Below are 20154 nucleotides of genomic sequence, written 5' to 3'. Positions count from 1 at the left end.
ATTTTTAAATAAACATAGTGCTATCTATAGCTTTTAAACAGATAAATTTGTGTGTGTGTGTATGCATGTGCATCCTTGACAGAACTATAAGTGAGCCTTAGAATTAACTCTTGGGGCCGGCGCCGTGGCTCAATAGGCTAATCCTCCGCCTTGCGGCGCCAGCACACCGGGTTCTAGTCCCAGTTGAGGCACCGGATTCTATCCCGGTTGCCCCTCTTCCAGGCCAGCTCTCTGCTATGGCCCGGGAAGGCAGTGGAGGATGGCCCAAGTCCTTGGGCCCTGCACCCGCATGGGAGACCAAGAGAGGCACCTGACTCCTGGCTTCGGATCAGCACGATGCGCCAGCCGCAGCGGCCATTGGAGGGTGAACCAACGGCAAAAGGAAGACCTTTCTTTCTGTCTCTCTCTCTCTCTCACTATCCACTCTGCCTGTCGAAAGAAAGAAAGAAAGAAAGAAAGAAAGAAAGAAAGAAAGAAAGAAAGAAAGAAAGAATTAACTCTTGGACGGTACTGAGCACATGGAAAGAAGTCTCATTTGTTTGAATAGATGAAGGCATGCGTGGTTCTCCATCAATTCTGATAGACACTGTAACAGCATTTTTTCCCCTTCCTCCTATGTGGCCTATGACACTGTCATTTCACCCAGGACCTTAATATTGTTTTATCATCTTTTCTGGAACACACTATTTAGGCAAGGAGGCCACGTGGGATCGTCCTCCCATTCATTCGCTTTTTTCATGTTCTCAATCAATAGCAAGTTCAGTTTCAAATCCATTGAGAAATTTAATGGGACCCCATGAAATCTAAAATCTTTACAGCTGCGAAATAAAAAGGAAAATAAAAATAGATCTCTTCTTCTTCTAGGTGTATACCAGATGTCTGTGTCAGAAGCAGCTGTCCCTGGAGAGGAAGTAGGAAGAGTGAAGGCAAAAGACCCAGACATTGGAGAAAATGGCTTAGTCACATATAATATCGTTGATGGGGATGGTATGGAATTGTTCGAAATCACAACGGACTATGAAACACAAGAGGGTGTGGTGAAGCTGAAAAAGGTGGGTTTGGTTGAACGGCCACGTATGTCAGTGGTGTGGTTTCTGCCCAAGTGACCCTGAAGGGAAGTGGGAACTGACGGGTCAGACGTGAGCATTGCAGCTGGGAGCTGGCTGCATGCTACCGTGGAGCTCTGTGCTCTGGTGAGGTCACTGAACTCTACCCCTGCACCAGAACTCTACCTACTGCACCAGGAGCTGACAAGGGCTAGCAATGCCTGTCTGAGACTGCTGGTGAGTTCCAAAAAATATATTATGGGCCGGTTCTCCCCAGAAGGAAAGACAATTAGATTCATCTAGATTTTGGAGGAGAAGCGCTGATCAGATCATTTCTGGAGCTCCCCCTTGAGCCCTGCCCAGCAGAGTCTGGTAAAACAGTATGTTCAAAACCTTTTCTTACTTCAAATACCAAAGATTCACTGCTTTGCCAAACCCTTGGTGAAACTGAAACCCATATTTTGCTTGCTTTTCTTTCAAAAATGAACCAGGGGAAGCAACAATAATGGATTTTCCCTCATTGTCAACCAGACTGTCATTAAAAGCATGCTCCTAGGATTGATTGATTCCAGTGAGGGAGTTTGTCATTTGTACCAGTTTTATTTTTAAAAATCCAGCATTTACTCAAATACTAACTATTGGCCAGATGCAGCCTAACAAACATCTTATACACATTCTCTCATTTATTTTTAATGAGGGTCCTTCAGAAAGTTTATGGGAAAATGGAATTAAAAGATGTTTATTTTGGTGCAAAAATTCTTGAAATCCATGCATAGCTTCTCATCCTCTGTGTTCTTCACAAATCCCTTGAAGACCTTTGGTATTATCTAGTAGGCAATGATCATTCTACTGAATTTTGAAAAGACTGGAACTCATACTAAATACTTTGACTCAGTTACCATGACAAGCTGACAGTTTGAAGACACTAAATTTAAGGGATATTCTGGAAAAAACTTGTATCTCAAGACATTATGGAAGTAACTGGGTCTGGAAGGGTTTATAGAGAAGAACTGGATCCACTCATTTTCAAGTGAAGTAAAGGTTCCTGTATATTCTAAAATGGTTCCCTCTGTGATCTACCTCTAGACAAATCAACACCTCTCCATGATCAACTGCATGGAGAATTGAATCGGAATTGGATGATGGCATTACTTTGGTTTTTACCAAGCATTCACTTTCAAGTTGGTTTTGTAGTATGGATATTAAAATCCTTGGCGTGATGGGAAGGATTGGACTATAATACTGATAAAACTAATTATAGGATTCAATAAAGAGGCAGAGGTCAGTAGCAGAAGAGGCAAGGGTGAGAGAAAGGAAGGCTGGTGTTGGGAGGAATCTTTGAGTAAAGGGAGCAAGCAATGATCTTTAGAAAGATCACCTTCCACAACGTTTAAAAGTATGACCTTGGAGAAAGTATTTAGGCAGCACAGGAAAAGGAGAAGTTAGGAAGTGATGCTCATAAAAGAGTAAAGCAAGTAGAAGACATGGAAATAGGAGCATGCTTTCAGTACTGGAACAAATCTATGTCAGGACAATGAATAGCATCACTGAGTCTATCTGCCACATGAGATTGGAGAATTCATTCCTCCTGGTTTGTTCTCTTGAAAAGTCACTGTGTGAATTGTGTGTGGCCTCAAGCTGTCAACTTTCCTCATTAATTAATATTAAGATCCCTTCTGTTTGACATTGAAGTACGAACACTGACACCTGTGTTTCCTGCCTCCCATTCTCTGCTGTTCTAGTAATTGGGTAGTTGGTTATGCTAAGATTGTCACCTGCTTTCAATGTATTCAGTGCATAAACAAACACCTTGACTAAAAAATCCTGAAACCTTAAATTACCCCCCAGGAACTCACACATCAATCGAGCTCTCTGTGTATGATCTATTTGTGCATTTTCCCCCAATTCAGTGTTTGCATTCCAGGTAAAGGAATAATCTTCTATTAAAGCACTGAAATTTTGGTTTAAAATAGCGTAAGATTTTATGTACTTGGTAGAACATTTGCTTAAATTTGTAGCATAAAGTTGCAAACACCCAGCAGGAAAAAAAAAATCAGAGGTGAATTTAAATGGTGTCATTAAATAAAATTTAGTAATATAAAAGGGTTTGAAGACTTCATATATATGTTTTTGTATTTTTTAAAGATTTCCCTGTTTTGTCTATTTATTTGAAAACCAGAGTTACAGAGACAGAAGGAGAGAGAGAGAGAGAGAGAGAGAGAGAGAGAGATCGATCTTCCATCTGCTGGTTCCTTTCCCAAATGCTCCTTACAGCCAGACCAAAGCCAAGAGCCAGCAGATACATCTGGGTCTCCCACAGCAATGCAGGGGCCTAAGTACTTGGGACAGCTTCTGCTTCTTTCTCAGACACATTAGCAGGAAGGTGGATCAGAAGTGGAGCAGCTGAGACTTCAACTGGCTCCCATAAGTGATGCCAGTGTTGCAGATGGCGGCTCTACATTGGCCCCCATATTTTTGTATTTTAAGATGCTCTTTAGTGCCATGTTTTTGTTCATTTCTTAATTTACTCCTCAACTTTCCTAATGAGAGCTATTGAATTCTTATTCGTCAGGCAGTTTCTTTCTTAGAGCTGGAAATCTAAAGTTTATCAGGATAGTTAAGTAAAAAGACAACTGATAGAGGGGTTTTTCTCAGCCTTGGTAGAGTTGATACAGTAGATTGAATAATTCCTTGTGGGGGACTATTCTGTGCATTGTAGAATGTGGGGCAGCATCCTGGACTTCTCACTAGAGGTCAGTAAGCACATGCTGTACCCCACTCCAGCAGGCAAAATCACAAAAATTAGCTCTAGGGGCAGGTGTTTGGTGTAGGAGTTAATGCCAGCATCTCTTAAAGGAGTGCCTGAATTCAAGTGCCAGCTCCACTTCTGTTTTTAGGATCCTGTTCATGTGCACCTTGAGAGGCAGCAGGTGATGACTTAAATGGCTGAGTTCTTGCCACTCACATGAAAAACCTGCATTGAGTTCCTGGCTCCCTACTTTTTCCTGGCACAGCCCTGAGTGCTGTAGGCATTTGGAGAGTAAACCAACAGATGAAAAATGTCTCTTGCTCCCTCATCCCTGCTTCTAAAATAATTTAGTAAATTTGAATTTAAAATCAAATTTAAAAATAACTCTAGACCTTGTTGAATATCCCTGGGGTGACTGGGAGCAAAATCGCTCCCAAGATGAAAGCCAACTGTAATAAAGTGCAGTGAGACCTATGACTATCGGTGATGAGGGACTTCTTAGAGTGGGCTGAGCTCGTTGAGTCTTGATAGATGAGGAGGAATTTGTTAGATTGGAAAGGAAAAATTGTTCTTGAGAGACTGGTGTCAACAGAAACAACACATTTAAGAGACTGCAGTACATTCAGTCTTGAGGATCTTGAGATAGACACAGGATGAGCTGTAAACTATTGTTGGAATTCAAAGGGTACATTTCAAAAAACTGAAGAAGGCATAAAGTGATAGCATGGGAGTGAAGCAAAAGAATTCAAGAAATAATTAGTATGTAGAGTCTTTCCTTTGTTGAATAGTTTATAAAGTAACATTTCTTGAGTTCTGGCACTGTGCTAGAGTTTAATGGTATATAAGAGAGAGAAAACCTGTCTCTGGGATATTTAGGTAATCTCTATGTGATTAGCTGAAGAAAAATCCAGAGAAAACTAAGAGTCTTTTAGGGGTTTGGTGGACTTGGGAGGAAAATCTGATCTGTTGCAACACTCCTGACCATGTGGGAATCCCATTTAGCACAGAAAACTCCCAGCATAGTTTCTGTGCTATTTATCTTCGATCAAATAAACTCTTCTTAACACAGTATGAGAGTAGCATTATATTTTAAATATCCTCTATTCTAATCAAACTATTTTATGGTTGATTTTTTTCTTTATATTCTTTGTCTACATGGATATAGATGTAGAAAGATAATATTGAACAGGGTAAGGTGATCTGATTTGTCAACTTAATGTCAGATCATAAATGCTTTACATGCTGCTATGTAATGTACATAATCATTTTTAATGGCTACATAACACCCCATCTTATTGATGGACCATTATTTCCTTAATAAAATCTCACAGTTGGATTTGGTGTTTTGTGTCTGCAGTTTCCCAGATTAGATATAACCCTCTATTATATCCAACAAAAATCATACATTTTCGAAGATTATTTGTTTTGATTTTCTGTTGAATTCATTCCTCAGGGAGAACTTTCCAAGGCAGGATTAGTAAACGAGGGAATATTAAGATTTTTACGGCTTATATAGCATGTGGCCTCATTTGGCATTATTTCAAGCACTCATATCATGGATATAAATGTTCACTAAGGAAATTAACTCAAATCCCTTTTGGAAGAAGGAAGGGAACACACTATAGGCAAATGCCTAAATGCTATCTATCCCTCACCCCTGCTTAGCCAGTCAGGGTGATTGATGTGTGAGAAAACATGATAGTCATTCCTGGACAGTGAGCAGGCAAAGATGAACAAGACTCAGAGGGCTCCTTTTGGAGGCTCCCCACCTAGAGGAGGAGGAAAGTGAGACACTGCAGAAGGGAGCTAAGAGCCCTCACACATCTGCCTGGGGTTGTTGAGGAGGGCTTCACAGGGCAATGAGGCTTGGGCTGACTTCCAGAAAACTCAGTAGACACTTGATATTCCTGTCCAGCCTTTGCAAACATGTGGCATGTATTGATCAGACTACAGCATGATTGCACTAGCCTTAACAACTGCTGGGGTTTCCAGCAGGAGCCCAGCATTGGGTCCTTGGGCATGTGCCTAAATCAAGTCCCAAGACTCTGCTGTGGAGGCATCTTGCCTGAGACAAGGACGTTCCACACCTTTGCTGATAACAAATTACCTGATCTCAAAAATAGTCATGTCTTCAGTCTATAAATATCATTCCTCTCTACCATTCAATAACCTAGCTAAGGATTAAGTGGCCGCTGTATTCCAGGATGATGGAGAGGCTGGGGGCAGATATAGCTTTAGGAAATACGGGTGTTCTTTGACTCCCGAGGAGATAGAGGTGGGAGGGTGATGGAAAAGCGCCAAGGACATTGAATGTGTTTAGGATTCCTGAAACTGGGATCATCTTCAGTTTGGGGTTCTGAAGAATTAGGTCAGGACTTAGCCACATAATTATATGCTCATTCAAAACAAGCATTTTCCAGGCACAGGAAGACAGCACGGCAGGCAGATGCTTGCCTTAAAAGAACAAACACTCGCCAAACATTTGGTAACTCAGCATCATCCAGAGTGCGAATTAGAAAGTGACTTCCTTGGAATTAGGGGTGGGTTGTTTGCTGCAATCTTACTTTTCACCCTTTGCTGATTGACTCACTGTATATCCTCTCAGTCAGAGTTAGTGTTTACCATAAATTTTCCTATAACTGCAGTCATTCAAATGCTACTTCTCATTATTTTTCTGTGTAAAAAACTGTACTGTTTATACTTGTGTCAAATCTGTACTGCTTATACTTGTTTTTCTTTACTTAGACCATTCAAGTATATGTATTTAATGATAAATATATGAGTAATGATGTATATATTATTTAAACACACATACACATTCTTCTTAAAATGAAGCTTGATCCTCATGGTCCCATCACTTAGCATAAACAGAAGGTAACCTAAGGATGAATTCAGTCAAGACAAAAGGATGTCATTACATGCTAGCTATAGAGTTGTGTCATGGTCTCCCAAAAGGAAGATTGGGAAGCATAAGATATATGCTACAAATTAGCCCTATTCTGAGATGGTTTCCTTGGAGGGCATAGGATTCAGAGAATTAGAAAAGGAGTAATTTTGTCAAGGAGTAAATTAAGGTCATTAAATAATTCTATCTATCCAAATTGGCCACTAACCACCTTAAGTCATCAAGTATGTCACTGTGGATCAGGGTCGCAGACACTGCACCACACAATGCTGTTAGAACCTTAAAAATTGAGGGGTTAGCATGATTAAGCCAGGTGCTAGATGCATCTGTGTGTGGGAGAGTCGGGGAACAGACACGAGGCAAGTGATTCTGTGACAAATTTTCTGGTATTTTTTTGACAAAATTTTTAATACTTTACAGAATGAGCTACAGAATTTTTTTTTCTAGTGTTTTAATTCCGTTCTTTAGGTAATTTTCGGTGACTGGTTTGGCACCCTTGGTGTTACGTAAGGTTCTTTTTAGACAATGCAGTACTCATACTTATGTTATGCTCCTAGAATTATCCATTAGGCATATTCCAAGTTCCAGAAATTGATTTGTCTGATTTCCTGATGAAATGATTCGGGTAACTGCATATTGAATAGTCGCTGATTTTCGTTCTTTGAGGAACTATTCATTATGCCCTATAAAACAATCAGGTCTTTCTCTTTTATAATTCTTTCAAGGAATTGGTTGTAAAACTTCTCTTCATTCTTACCAGCCCGTAGACTTTGAAACCAAAAGAGCATATAGTCTGAAGGTGGAGGCAGCCAATGTGCACATCGACCCAAAGTTCATCAGCAATGGGCCCTTCAAGGACACTGTGACGGTCAAGATTGCAGTTGAAGACGCTGATGAGCCCCCCATGTTTTTGGCGCCAAGTTATATACATGAAGTCCAAGAAAATGCAGCAGCTGGCACTGTGGTTGGAAGAGTACATGCCAAAGACCCTGATGCCGCCAACAGTCCAATAAGGTACAGACAGATTTATTTTAAGGGCCTGGATGGGGACTTTTATAGGCAGAGATTTTGACAAAGGCCTGCACACAGCACATCCCTCAGTTTTAAAAGAGTCCAAGTTTATTAGGTTCAGTGGAATGTAAACAAGGTTCAAATTATATAACGGATGAGCTTGACTTCACCTCTGCTACCAAAGTTTTGGATTTACTGTTCAGGACACAAAGTTTCTCTCTGGCATTTATTTCTCAATATCTGCTTGGTGATATAACTCTTAGCTTGCCATTTCTGTCTCAAGGACCTGTGGTGAATTATAAGTAGAGACTGTGAAATCATTATGACAATTAGAGCTCACTGAACCCCTTCCTATGCTCCAGTTCCGCTACTAGATGAGTTAGACTTATAATCCAACTTCCCCTCAACTTTATTATTATGTGAATTGTTATTCCTTAAAGTGAGAGAAACTTGGGGCTGTGCAAGACCGAGTGACCTGTACTCATGGTGACCCAGCTAGTAGTCAGGGGGGTAGGGAAACAAGCTCTGTCCAACTGCTGCTTTGAAGAGATAACAAAGTGCCAAACACATGTAGAGGACTTTCCTTATTATCTATCTATCTATCTACCTACCTACTTAGAAAAAGTGATGTACAACCCTGATTCCTCCTTTCACTCCCCAGCTTGGGTCATTAACCAATGAAGCTGTTACTGAAGATGGAAGGTTAATGAGAATGAGACTGAGAAGTTTCTGGACCACAGATTCAAGACATTTACAGTGTAGAAATTCATTATTGCTTGAAACATGTCCTGGATCAGACTCTAGCAGGCACTCATGTTCCCATGGCCACGCTCTTAAATCCTTTTTTGCCTAAATCCCTGCATCTTCCTCCTCATGATTTCTCTGCATGCAGTCCCCAACTGACCATTCTCTCAGTCATGTCACCAGACAGCCCTTACAGAATGCATATCTAAGCAGCACATTATATCTCCATTTAAAAAGTAAAAAAAAAAAAAAATCAATTATTGAACTGTTCCCCATTGCCTTTCCTCTCCAAATAATTTAAATTCCTTTGCTTAGTTTAAGGATCTCCTTCAAACTGTGCTACTTGAATCTCGCCCCCTAAAGCACGTCTGCTCTCTTCTGAACCTTGTCCTTGACCTGTTCTTCCTTCTAGTTGGAACTCTCTGTCTTTCTGCTTTCTTATATTGCACTCATTGTCTCCATCTCCATTTAGGTATCACCTCCTCTGAGAATTCTTCCAGGACTCAGGAGAGATCAGATGTCCCTCCCCACTGGCTCCCACCTCCTGCCATACAGCACATTTCATCACAGTGACACCTTGGATGGTGTCTTGTCCTCCCTAGATGGAACATGCACGGAGGGCTGGATAGTTGCTAAGGAGCCAACAAAAGATAATTTCAGGCAAAATTCAGACACCATCATCTTTTCTTCCTTCCCTCCCTCCCTCTCACCCTCCTTTCTTCTTTGTTCTTTTTTCTCCAATCTGGACATTGCATATAAATGAGATAACACAATATGTGGTCTTACGTAACTGCATTTTTTTCACTTAGCATGTTTTGGAAGTTAACCCATGCTGCAGAATATAACAATATTCACTCTTATTGCTAGATATCATTCCATTGTATAGATATACCATATTTAGTTTATCTGTGTATCAACTAGGTAAACATTTGAGTTGTTTTTATCTTTGGCTATTATAGATAATGCTGATATGAACATTTCCTATGAGTTTTCTGTGCGAATTTATGTTTTTTGTGGGGAGAGGGCTGTTTACCTAGAATTAGAATCACTGAGTCATCAGAATCCTTTGTCCATTTTAAATTAGATCATCAGTCTTCTTATTGTGGAGTGATTGTAAGTTGTCATATATCCAGAATATTTATGTGTTTTATGTGTTTATGTATTCTGGATACTAGACTATGGTTAAATTGCTGAGACATGGTCAAGTGATTTTCCACGGCGGCTGCATCATTTCACATTTGCATCAGTAGCATAGAGGATTCCAGTCTCCCTGCATTCTCAAGAATACTTAGTATTGTTTGTCTTTTGACTATAGACATCCTGGGTGTGATGTATGATCTCATGGTTTCGATTTATATTTCTTTAATGACAAGTAAGGATATTGAACATCTTCCCATGTGTTTAGTGGTCATTTGTACATTTTGGGAGAAATATCTGTTCCAATCATTGTCACTTTTATAATTGGATTATCTGTCTTTTATTGTTGAATTATAGGAGTGCTTAATATATTCTGGAGGCTAAAGTCTTACTAGGTATATGATTTGCAAATATTTCTCTTATTCCATGAGTAGTATCTTTCTTTTTTTAATAAGATTTCTTTTATTTATTTGAAAGACAGAGGTACAGAGAGGTAGAGACAGAGAGAGAGGTCTTCCATTCACTAGTTCACTCCCCAGATGGCCGAAATGGCTGGAGCTGCGCCTATCTGATGCCAGGGGCCAGGAGCCAGGAGCTTCTTCCGGGTCCCCCACGCAGGTGCAGGGGCCCAAGGACTCGGGCCATCTTCTACTGCTTTCCCAGGCCATAGCAAAGAGCTAGATCGGAAGAGGAGCAACAGAGACTAGAACTGGCACCCATATGGGATGCCGGCACTTCAGGCCAGGGCGTTAGCCCATTGTGCCACAGCGCCGGCCCCCCATGAGTTACATCTTTCATAGTAGCATCTTTTGAGGTGCAAAATACTTTTAATAAATCTAATTCAATTTTTTTCTTTTGGCTTCTAATTTTAGGTGTCATATCTAAGAGCATGTTACTAATCTAAGATCATGAAAAAGTACATACAGCTATACTTTCTTTTAAGAAGCCGCATGGTATTAGCTCTACATTTAGGTCTTTGTTCCATTTTGGATATATATGTCATGAGGGTGGTGCCCAATATCATTATTTTGTGTGTAGATACCTAATTAATTCAGCTATGTGTGTATGTGTTTATCTCTGGAACCCCTGTTTTAGTCCATTGATCTACCTTTTTATCCATATACTAATACCACAAAGCTTTGATAACCGTAGCTTTGTAGTCAGTTCGGAAATTACGAACTATGAGTTTTCTTTAATTAATTTTAATAAGCATTTATTGGAAGATAGTCACATTATTTATTAAAATGTTATCCATGGCTGCCTGCGTTGCTTTCATGCTATAAGGGCAGGGTTGAGTAATTGTGACAGAGACCCTGCCTCCTGCATAGCCTAAAATATTTGCTAGCTGAACCTTTACAGAATACACACCCATAGTGAATGCTTAATAAATATTTATCAAATGGAGATAAGCAAAATAACACTTAATTTGGATAAAATTCAAATTCACAATTTTTGAGTATAAAAATGTTTGAGGCATGATAAAATCATGACAGCTCATTCACATAGTTGTTCAACAACACTTCATTGAACACGTATCCAGTCTATGATAGGAGTTATCTATGAAAAGCAAATGGATTTGAATATAAAATAATCACCACTGATAATAGAGTTTGTCCAGTTGTATTAAAAAATAGTGACAGTGCTAAGGGATTTCCCAGATATTAAGTATTGTTCTGTTGCTTTTGGATCTTTGAACATTATCTTGTTTGGGAGAGAGAAAGAGTTACTATTTATTGAGCATTTTCTCAGCCCTTGATAAGATATTTCATTGTTACTTAAGTGAATCCTCACTAATACTCTTTTAGATAGCCTTCTTTAAAAAAAAAAAATTATTTATGCTAATCTGGAGCCAGGAGCCAGGAGCTTCTTCCAGGTCTCCCGCATGGGTGCAGGGGCCCAAGGACTTGGCCATTTTCTACTGCTTTCCCAGGCCATCGCAGAGAGCTGGATCAGAAGTGGAGCAGCTGTTTTTTTTTTTTTTTTTTTTTTTTTATGGTGGAAAAACATATATTTAGAATTAGCCAGCTGGACTCAGTTCAGATGATCCCAATTTTGTTGGCAACGTCCAGAGCATCATAGTCAGGAGCCAGCCGCACATATGCCTTCTCTCCGTCAGGTCTGATCAGGGTGTTGACTTTGGCCACATCAGTGTCATAGAGTTTCTTCACAGCTTGTTTGATCTGGTGCTTGTTGGCCTTGACATCCACAATGAACACCAGGGTGTTGTTGTCTTCTATCTTCTTCATGGCCGACTCCATGGTCAGGGGGAACTTGATGATGGCATAGTGGTCAAGCTTGTTTCTCCTAGGGGTGCTCTGCTGAGGGTATTTGGGCTGCCGTTGGAGGCGTAGTGTCTTGGGCTGCCGGAAGGTGGGGGACGTGCGGATCTTCTTCTTTTTGTGGCTGTGGACGCCTTTCAGCACTGCCTTCTTGGCCTTTAAGGCCTTTGCTTTGGCTTCAACTTTAGGAGGGGCAGGAGGTTCCTTCTTCGCCTTCCGCACCATCTTGGTAAAAAGGGCGCAGCTGGGTTTTGAACTGGCACCCATATGGAATGCCGGTGTTTCAGACCAGGGCATTAACCTGCTGCGCCACAGTGCCGGCCCCTTTAGATAGCCTTTGAGTCTGTGACTATTGTAGGATGGAACAGATGGAAAGACTGAGACTCAGAGGAAGCAACTTCCTTAGAGCCTCAAGACTGTCAGTATTGGAGACCGAATTTAGCACCTATCTACTGTGAGTTCATTCTGACACAGTGGCCGCTAATAGAAAGCCTCCCAAGAAGTTTTGATTACTGTCTTCTCTCTGGGCAGGAAGATACATTACAAAATGAATGGGGACCTTTTTGACAGCTTTAAACTAATTGAAAATGTTCACGGTGTGAATTTAAATGAGCTATCTTTGATCTAGAATATTGGGTGCCTTAGCAACTTTTTAGAAGAGCAATGACGTCAGAAAACATGACACAGCTAGTCATTTCCTCCACACCTCATTGTCTTCGAGGATCCACAGCGGCAATCGGTTACTTGGATCATGTTCTCAACAGTGACTGTTCTCTGCATGCAGGCGATTTCCCTGTCCCTATTTATCCAAGCATGCACAATACCTACTTGAGCCAACCCCATCTCTACTCACTTCTGTCCCTGTTCTTAGAATTTCCAGAAAAACTATAAAAGACCACTTGAGCTTTTTTATTCAATAGACCTCTTACCCTCACTACCTAATTTCCTGGTTATTTCTCTTCCCCTCTAAGGAAAGTTGTGCCCTTGAATATACAGGTAAGGCCTTACAATGTCACCCTAGTTCTTAGTTATTTGGACAGTTTGCAGATATTTTTCTCTGAGACCTCAAAGAATTAAGCATATTTTTGTTTAGCATTTCATTCCTGAAATATTCTCTCCCCTTTGCTTCCATGCTGCAGATTTCTTCATGCCCCAGATAATGCCATGCCAGTGTCTCTGCTAATCTTTGCTCACAGCTTAGGCAATGGGGACTTTCTAAGTCTCAGCTTTTTGACTTTGGCCTTTCTTTCTCTATGTCCACTCAGCTCCAGGGTTTTCACCCTCACTGTAATTGAATTGAGTCAGTGTTCCATATTCTCTTGCTGCTAGGATGATTTTTCTCCCAGATTCTAATTCTTTATCTTTTATAGTCCCTGCTATGCATTTTCATCCATTTCTTTTTTCCTTTACTGGCTCACACATTCATGCATGTTTTTGAACTATATTTATGATGGCATACTTGAAAAACAAACAACTAATTACACCCCTGCCTGTAATAAAGTTGAATCTTTCACTCTTAGCATTGTAGCATATACATAGTTAAATCCAAATGTCTCCTTTCTGCCAAATTGATTTTTTTTTCCTAACTCCAAGTGTCTCCCTCTCTTAGACACTCAGAGTAGAAACTATCTAAGACCCTTCCTGCTTCCCACAGGTATCCACATATCCAGAATCCTATCAGTACCTTCTGCATCATATAGTTTTCCACTTCCTCTGTCATCCATATCTCTCTAATTATCCTTGTGTAATAAAAAATTATATCAGATTCTTAAGTATCCTCTTCCTGCACTCATTCTTATTTTAAAAAATGTTGTTTGTTATTAACTGATACAATAAAGCAACAAAGTTATACATATTTATGGTATATCATGCAAGGTTTTTTTTTTTTTTTTCTGACAGGCAGAGTGGATAGTGAGAGAGAGAGAGACAGAGAGAAAGCTCTTCCTTTTTCCCGTTGGTTCACCTTCCAATGGCCGCTGCGGCTGGTGCATCTCGCTGATCCGAAGCCAGGAGCCAGGTGCTTCTCCTGGTCTCCCATGTGGGTGCAGGGCCCAAGGACTTGGGCCATCCTCCACTGCCTCCCCGGGCCATAGCAGAGAGCTGGCCTGGAAGAGGGGCAACCGGGATAGAATCCGGCGCCCCAACCGGGACTAGAACCTGGTGTGCTGGCGCCGCAAGGCAGAGGATTAGCCTGTTAAGCCACGGCGCCGGCCAATCATGCAAGGCTTTGATACATGTATGTATTGTGTGATGTTGAATAAAGATACACATATCTATCCCCTCAAAAATTTTACATTTCTTTGTGGTTAAAACATTCAAATTCTTTTATTCTTGATTTTTTTTTTTTAGAAAAAATATCAAGTATAATGTCATTATCTGTAGTCACCTTGATGTGCAATACTTTCACTCTCGTTTAAACCATTTCATCTACCCTACCTTATTAATCATTCTGATAACCTGATTCCATTTATTTGCTTCTCTGCTCAAAAGCCCGACATAATTTCTCACTGGCTATAGGGTGCAAGCCACACTGTAACATACGAGAGCTTCAGTGACCTGTTCTTAGTGTACAGTGGAGCACCAGTGACAAGGGAGATCGTAATCACACTCTGTATGAGACACCACATTGTGCCATGAACAATTAGGATTTCATTTAATTTTCACAGAGAACATAGAAGTCGCATACTATTAGTTCTTCAGTTAAGAAATAAATATGCTCAAGTTCAAGGATCTTAGTGGCTTTTCCATTATCATTCAGATTATATGTGGTAGAGCATGAGTTTCCCCCTAGGACTTCCAAATCCAAAATTCATGTCCCCACCATCTGTAGAACACACAGAGTATTAATAATCTTTCTTTCTTTGTATGTATTTTCATTCCAGCTAGATAGTAAGTTCTTTCGTGTCAGGAAAAAGCCATCTTTTTTTTTTTTCTCTTTTTCCTTCATTCCACATAATGCCAATCTACTGAGAACTCTGTCACTGAGCCCCTACTGACATCTGTGGGGAAGGGGACCCATCATCCCGTGTCCTGTGTTTTTGGATAATTTATGTTTTGTATGCTGTGAATGCAGCTTGATGGATAGTCCCCTTTTCATTAAAAGAACATGATCTTGGATTGAAAGATGTGGGCTCCAATATTGCCATCCCATAAACTAAACAGGCCAAGTACAACTCTCATCTTTTGTCAATATAGGAGTTAGAGCCCACCGATATCCACAGCCTTTGCTGCCTCTCATAGTCCTTGATTTTTGACCCCAAATGGCCTTCAGACATTGTGTTTTAGGAAAATACAGCCAAGACACCTAAGAGCAGGAAACCAGTCAATTGTGGAGCTCAGAATACTACCCTAATTAGCATAACCATACTGAGCTTCTGTGGAGAGAAAAGGTAAGGGGCAGACCCATGAACACCATGGTTCTGCTGTGTGCCCCTTTCCGGGCTCTGTGGGCATGCACCTCAATGAAGGTCATTCTTCTTCCCGCATCTCCCATCTCATCTTGCCATAAACACAGCCCCCAGGAATGTTCTGGGAATTCCTTCATCGTCTGTTGGCAAAAGATAAACTTATAGTGGGCAGGAGTAGCTAAAACCTTTGAGCTATGCTGTTACTTACATCCTGGAAACGTCAAAGTATGGGAACAAAGCCATACACATTAGTGGCCAACCCTGCTTTGCATTTTGTACCCTAGAATTCAGAACTATGCTACTGGAGAATCCCTAAAATCAAATAAATACATTCATTCTTCATTCAAAATAGTTAGCATTTTTCTTTGAATACAGAGAAAGCTGATTTTTAGAGCTATAAGTGATTCTTGATGATAAATTTAGATAAACTTGAACTTACTTAATATTTCATATGCAAAAATATGGCAAAGGTTTGAAACATTTGTGACTTTCTGAGTAGTTTGGGAGCGAGGCAAATGCTTCCCAAATGCAATTGCATAAATATTCAGAAGATGGGTGATTGTAGTAAATATGGAGAAATATATAACATGTTATTATACTTCTCAATCAAATATGCTAAACAGTTCTTTCATTCATTGTACTGAATAAAGACTTCCAGTGTGGCAAAAAATTATTTCTGTAATAGATTCATGTACAAAGTTTGAAAAGTAAATTTGATTAAAAAAAAAACCTAACTCAAGTGATTCATTGAAAAAGTTGCTTTAAATAGAGCAAGGAGAAAGTATTCAAATATTAAGCTGCTCCCAATGTCTTGGTCTAATTGCTTCATTTGCATTCTGCTTAGGTATTCAATCGATCGTCATACTGACCTCGACAGGTTTTTCACTATTAATCCAGAGGATGGTTTTATTAAAACTACGAAACCTCTGGATAGAGAGGAAACCGCCTGGCTCAACATCTCTGTCTTTGCAGCAGAAATCCGTAAGCACTGTCTCCTAAGGGTTTTGATTCTACTTGACCAAATACTAATCCTTCAGTCTCTCTATATATCCTAAAATAGCTGAAATAGATACTTTTTAGTCTTAAGAAATATTTTTCCATCATTAATATTATTTTTGCTTACCTATTTAGGAAGATGTATAGGCAAATAGAGATGTCTTCAGTATGTTTATCAGAAATGGGTACAGGCTAGGCAAGACAACAGATAGTTGAAAGGCAGCACCATTATTGAAGGATTGGAGGATTTCCCACTCCATCCTATCTATCACTAGGTTTTCTTGAACCCAGGGGAGTAAGCTTAGAGCCGAGACTTGTAGATTCTTATTTATCTGCAGACCAATGGTTCTCAAACTTGGTATTTACACGAAGCTTTTCACGCATCTCATGGTTGGCTTTTTATAACAGAAACATCTGAGTCCCATTTCCAGAGCCTGTGATTTGGTAGATCTAGTGTGGAGCTTGAGAATTCTCATTTCCAAGTTCTCAGATGCTGCTCTGGGGATCCCATTTTGAGAACCACTTTGATCGACTGTTCTGTGGGACAGCCAGGTTCCATTGCAAGGCTACAGAGTGCTTAGTGGATTTGAAAATGTAGTATAGTTTGTGCTGGTCAAATATTGATTGTTTTTCAGGACATTCCCTTCCCACTGAATTGGCGCACATCAATCCTTAGATGGCTTTTCTACCAACAGCACCTATCCCTGCGCTGCCCAAATACATGACTGGAGTTTACTCCCAAGAGTAAACGTGAGCCAATGTGAATCCTTCCCTGGCATTTGTTCACTCTCTGCATTCTCTCCTCCCAGACAACCGGCACCAAGAAGCCAAAGTCCCAGTGGCCATTAGGGTCCTTGATGTGAATGATAATGCTCCCAAGTTTGCTGCCCCTTACGAAGGCTTCATCTGTGAGAGTGATCAGACCAAGCCACTTTCCAACCAGGTAACACTGCTTTCCCCTCCTCTGGCTGTGAGCAGTCCATTTGGAAATAGAGTTTGCTTTGAAAGCATCACATGGATATACCTCTCACTGCCCAAGGAAGTTTCAGAGCCCTAGATTTGCTCTGAAACTACATTCTCTAATTAAAATCAGGCCTTTTATCCAGCCAGGAATTTTTGAATAAATGATATGCCAATGTCAGCATGATTTATTTATGGGCCACCTTTCTCTTTCAGCCAATTGTTACAATTAGTGCAGATGACAAGGATGACACAGCCAATGGACCAAGATTTATCTTCAGCCTACCCCCTGAAATCATTCACAATCCAAATTTCACAGTCAGAGACAACAGAGGTTCGTACTAAGGTTACTATGCTTCAGAGAAGTAGAAATGGAAAACAAATGGCTTTTATATTGCACAGCACAAATATTTTCACTAATCTTAATAATGCCTTCCTGTTGAAGAACAAACAAGAAATGATAACGCCACTTCTATTTTGACTTGTGGGCTGACTTGGTACATAGTTTTTATTGATTTTGATATTCATGAAGCAGTGGGAAAACTAAGTGGGGAAGCTTACAGGGTCAATATGCAAACAACTCATTTATCTTTTTTTTTTTAAGAGATTGGTAAATCCTTGGGGGTGGAGAGCATGGTCTTATGAATATTGATATGACATGATGTTTTAAAAGACATTATCTCAACTTTGTAAGGCAATGTAATTTTGCAGCTGACCTTCCCTTCCATGCATAGTGCTACTGCATTGTGGCTAAGTACATAGCTTCATACCCAAGAGTAGTTGCAGAATTGCTGCATGAGGACTATGATACAAAGCATTTTTAAATCATTCTCAAAATTATAAAAGTATATATCATGCCTGCTCTTCATTTCATGAGTCAGGAAGGTGCTGGACTTGCAGATTTTTGAAGGAGATCTGTTTGTTACGTAGCTCACATGGATGCAGTCCCTGGACAAAGATGGTGGGAGATTCAGGGACAAGGAAGAAATCTTGTGATTCTGTTTTTGCTCTTTCATTATTCTTTATTGAACACTATCCACATAAGCCCGTGACAATGCAGTCCTGTAAAAACAGGAGACAAACGCCATCGTTTAGCATGGAAATAAAAGGAGGGCTTTCTGCCGAGAAGGGTTTTCATTAGCTCCATGCTAGTTATGTACTAGTTATGTACTCTCCCAGTGACTCAGAATAGGATTACGGGAACCTAACCTAAACTAAATCTATTAAGTTTTGTTTATTAGGCTCCCCATCACTGTTGCTACTATCATCGATGCTATATTCCGAGCACCATGACAGGATCCTTCACATACTCTGTCCCTTGGTTACCTTAGTAACACTCTCAGTAAGCATTATTAGTATCATTCCCATTTTACAGATGGGGAAACGAGGCAGAGCACTATTGGGTGACAGACTCCAAACCAGAAGTTAGACCTTCGTTTCACTCCCAGGCATTCAGAGGCCGTATGCCACAGGCTTAGCCACTGTAATTTACACTGTTGATGACAAGCAGGGAAGTGTTCCCCACACTGCCTGGGTTTTGAGGGGACACAATTTGACATACTCTAGTAGTTATTGCACTGATCTGAGTGTTTTATTATGGGCCAAGCCACACACAGTGACACTGTGTTACAAAGCTTTTCTCCCCCAGATCTTCCTTACTACAATGAATTTGCTCTTAAGAGCTGAGGCATGAGGGAAGTTCTATGTAGAGTCATGAGTTTTAAAGGAGCCCTACCAAATAACCCATGATTGGCTTTTTAAATGAACCCTGTTATTTTTAAATGGAAACATGAATCAGTGTTCTTTAATTTTGTATTTCAGCTAAAATTTTTCTTGAACCTGCTGGCTTTTGGTTAATGTACACATTGAGCCAAACCACTTCAAGAGATAATTCTGCAAAGCCCTAAGGTGTGCAGGCAGTTCTCAACCAGAAACACTCACATCTGGGGTGGTACACATAAGTAGTACAAAAATTTCCTTTTTTTTTAACTTTTATTTAATGAATATAAATTTCCAGTGTACAGTTTATGGATTACAATGGCTTCCCCCTCCCATAACTTCCCTCCCACCCACAACCCTCCTCTCTCCCGCTCCCTCTCCCCTTCCATTCACATCAAGATTCATTTGCAATTCTCTTTATATACAGAAGACCAATTTAGTATAAAGATTTCAACAGTTTGCACCCACATAGAAACACAAAGTGAAACATACTGTTTGAGAACTAGTTATAGCATTAAATCAAAATGTACAGCACATTATGGACAGAGATCCCACATGAGGAGCAAGTGCACAGTGACTCCCGTTGTTAACCCAACAAATTGACACTCTAGTTTATGGTGCCAGTAACCACCCTAGGCTGTCGTCATGAGTTGCCAAGGCTATGGAAGCCTTCCAAGTTTGCCGACTCTGATCATATTTAGACAAGGTCATAAAAGACAGGGTGAGGATAGTAACCAATGATCCTAAGAGAGGCATTAACCAGGTCTGAACAATTATACAGCATTAAGTGGGGAAGAGGACCATCAGTACACACAGGTTAGGAGTAGAGCCATTGGTGGCTCTGTAAATTTCCTGTTAGAGATGCCACCTGCCTTGACCTGGCCAGCTCTCCTCCCAGGCCAGCCAAGTAATGAAAGTCAACAGAGTGCCTTCCCCCAGGAGGTTCACACCTCCCTTAGGATGAACCCCATGTGAAGAGATAGATAGGTCTGGGCCTCTTAACTTACAAGGCCTAAAGCCCACCAGATTATTATCAAGCCCCTTCTATCAGGTTCTACTTGCCTCTCAATCAAAAATTTCCTTTTTAATAGTGAATTTTTAAAAAAGAAAAAAAGAAAACTTTGGCAGGTAGTGAGCATCTAGTAAGAGGGTATTGAACTAAACTGAACAAGGTAGCATAATGCTTTCTAAGATATGTATA

The 20154-nt window shown here is 40.4% G+C and overlaps 1 protein-coding gene across 1 annotated transcript in view; it reads left to right on the top strand.

The window, feature by feature from the left end:
* The window catches only part of CDH11 (cadherin 11), a 163770-nt gene that overhangs the window by 124304 nt on the left and 19312 nt on the right, over nt 1-20154 (top strand). Inside the window, exons 7-11 of the mRNA XM_062177383.1 lie at nt 865-1052; nt 7461-7714; nt 16123-16259; nt 17084-17217; nt 17451-17568. Coding sequence (XP_062033367.1) covers nt 865-1052; nt 7461-7714; nt 16123-16259; nt 17084-17217; nt 17451-17568 — 831 coding nt within the window. The remainder of the gene's footprint in view (nt 1-864; nt 1053-7460; nt 7715-16122; nt 16260-17083; nt 17218-17450; nt 17569-20154) is intronic.

Source organism: Lepus europaeus, chromosome 19 (genome assembly GCF_033115175.1).
Source record: "Lepus europaeus isolate LE1 chromosome 19, mLepTim1.pri, whole genome shotgun sequence".
Taxonomy (NCBI): domain Eukaryota; kingdom Metazoa; phylum Chordata; class Mammalia; order Lagomorpha; family Leporidae; genus Lepus; species Lepus europaeus.
The sequence above is the reverse complement of the archived record's forward strand: the minus strand, read 5'-3'. Positions and strand labels throughout refer to the sequence as shown.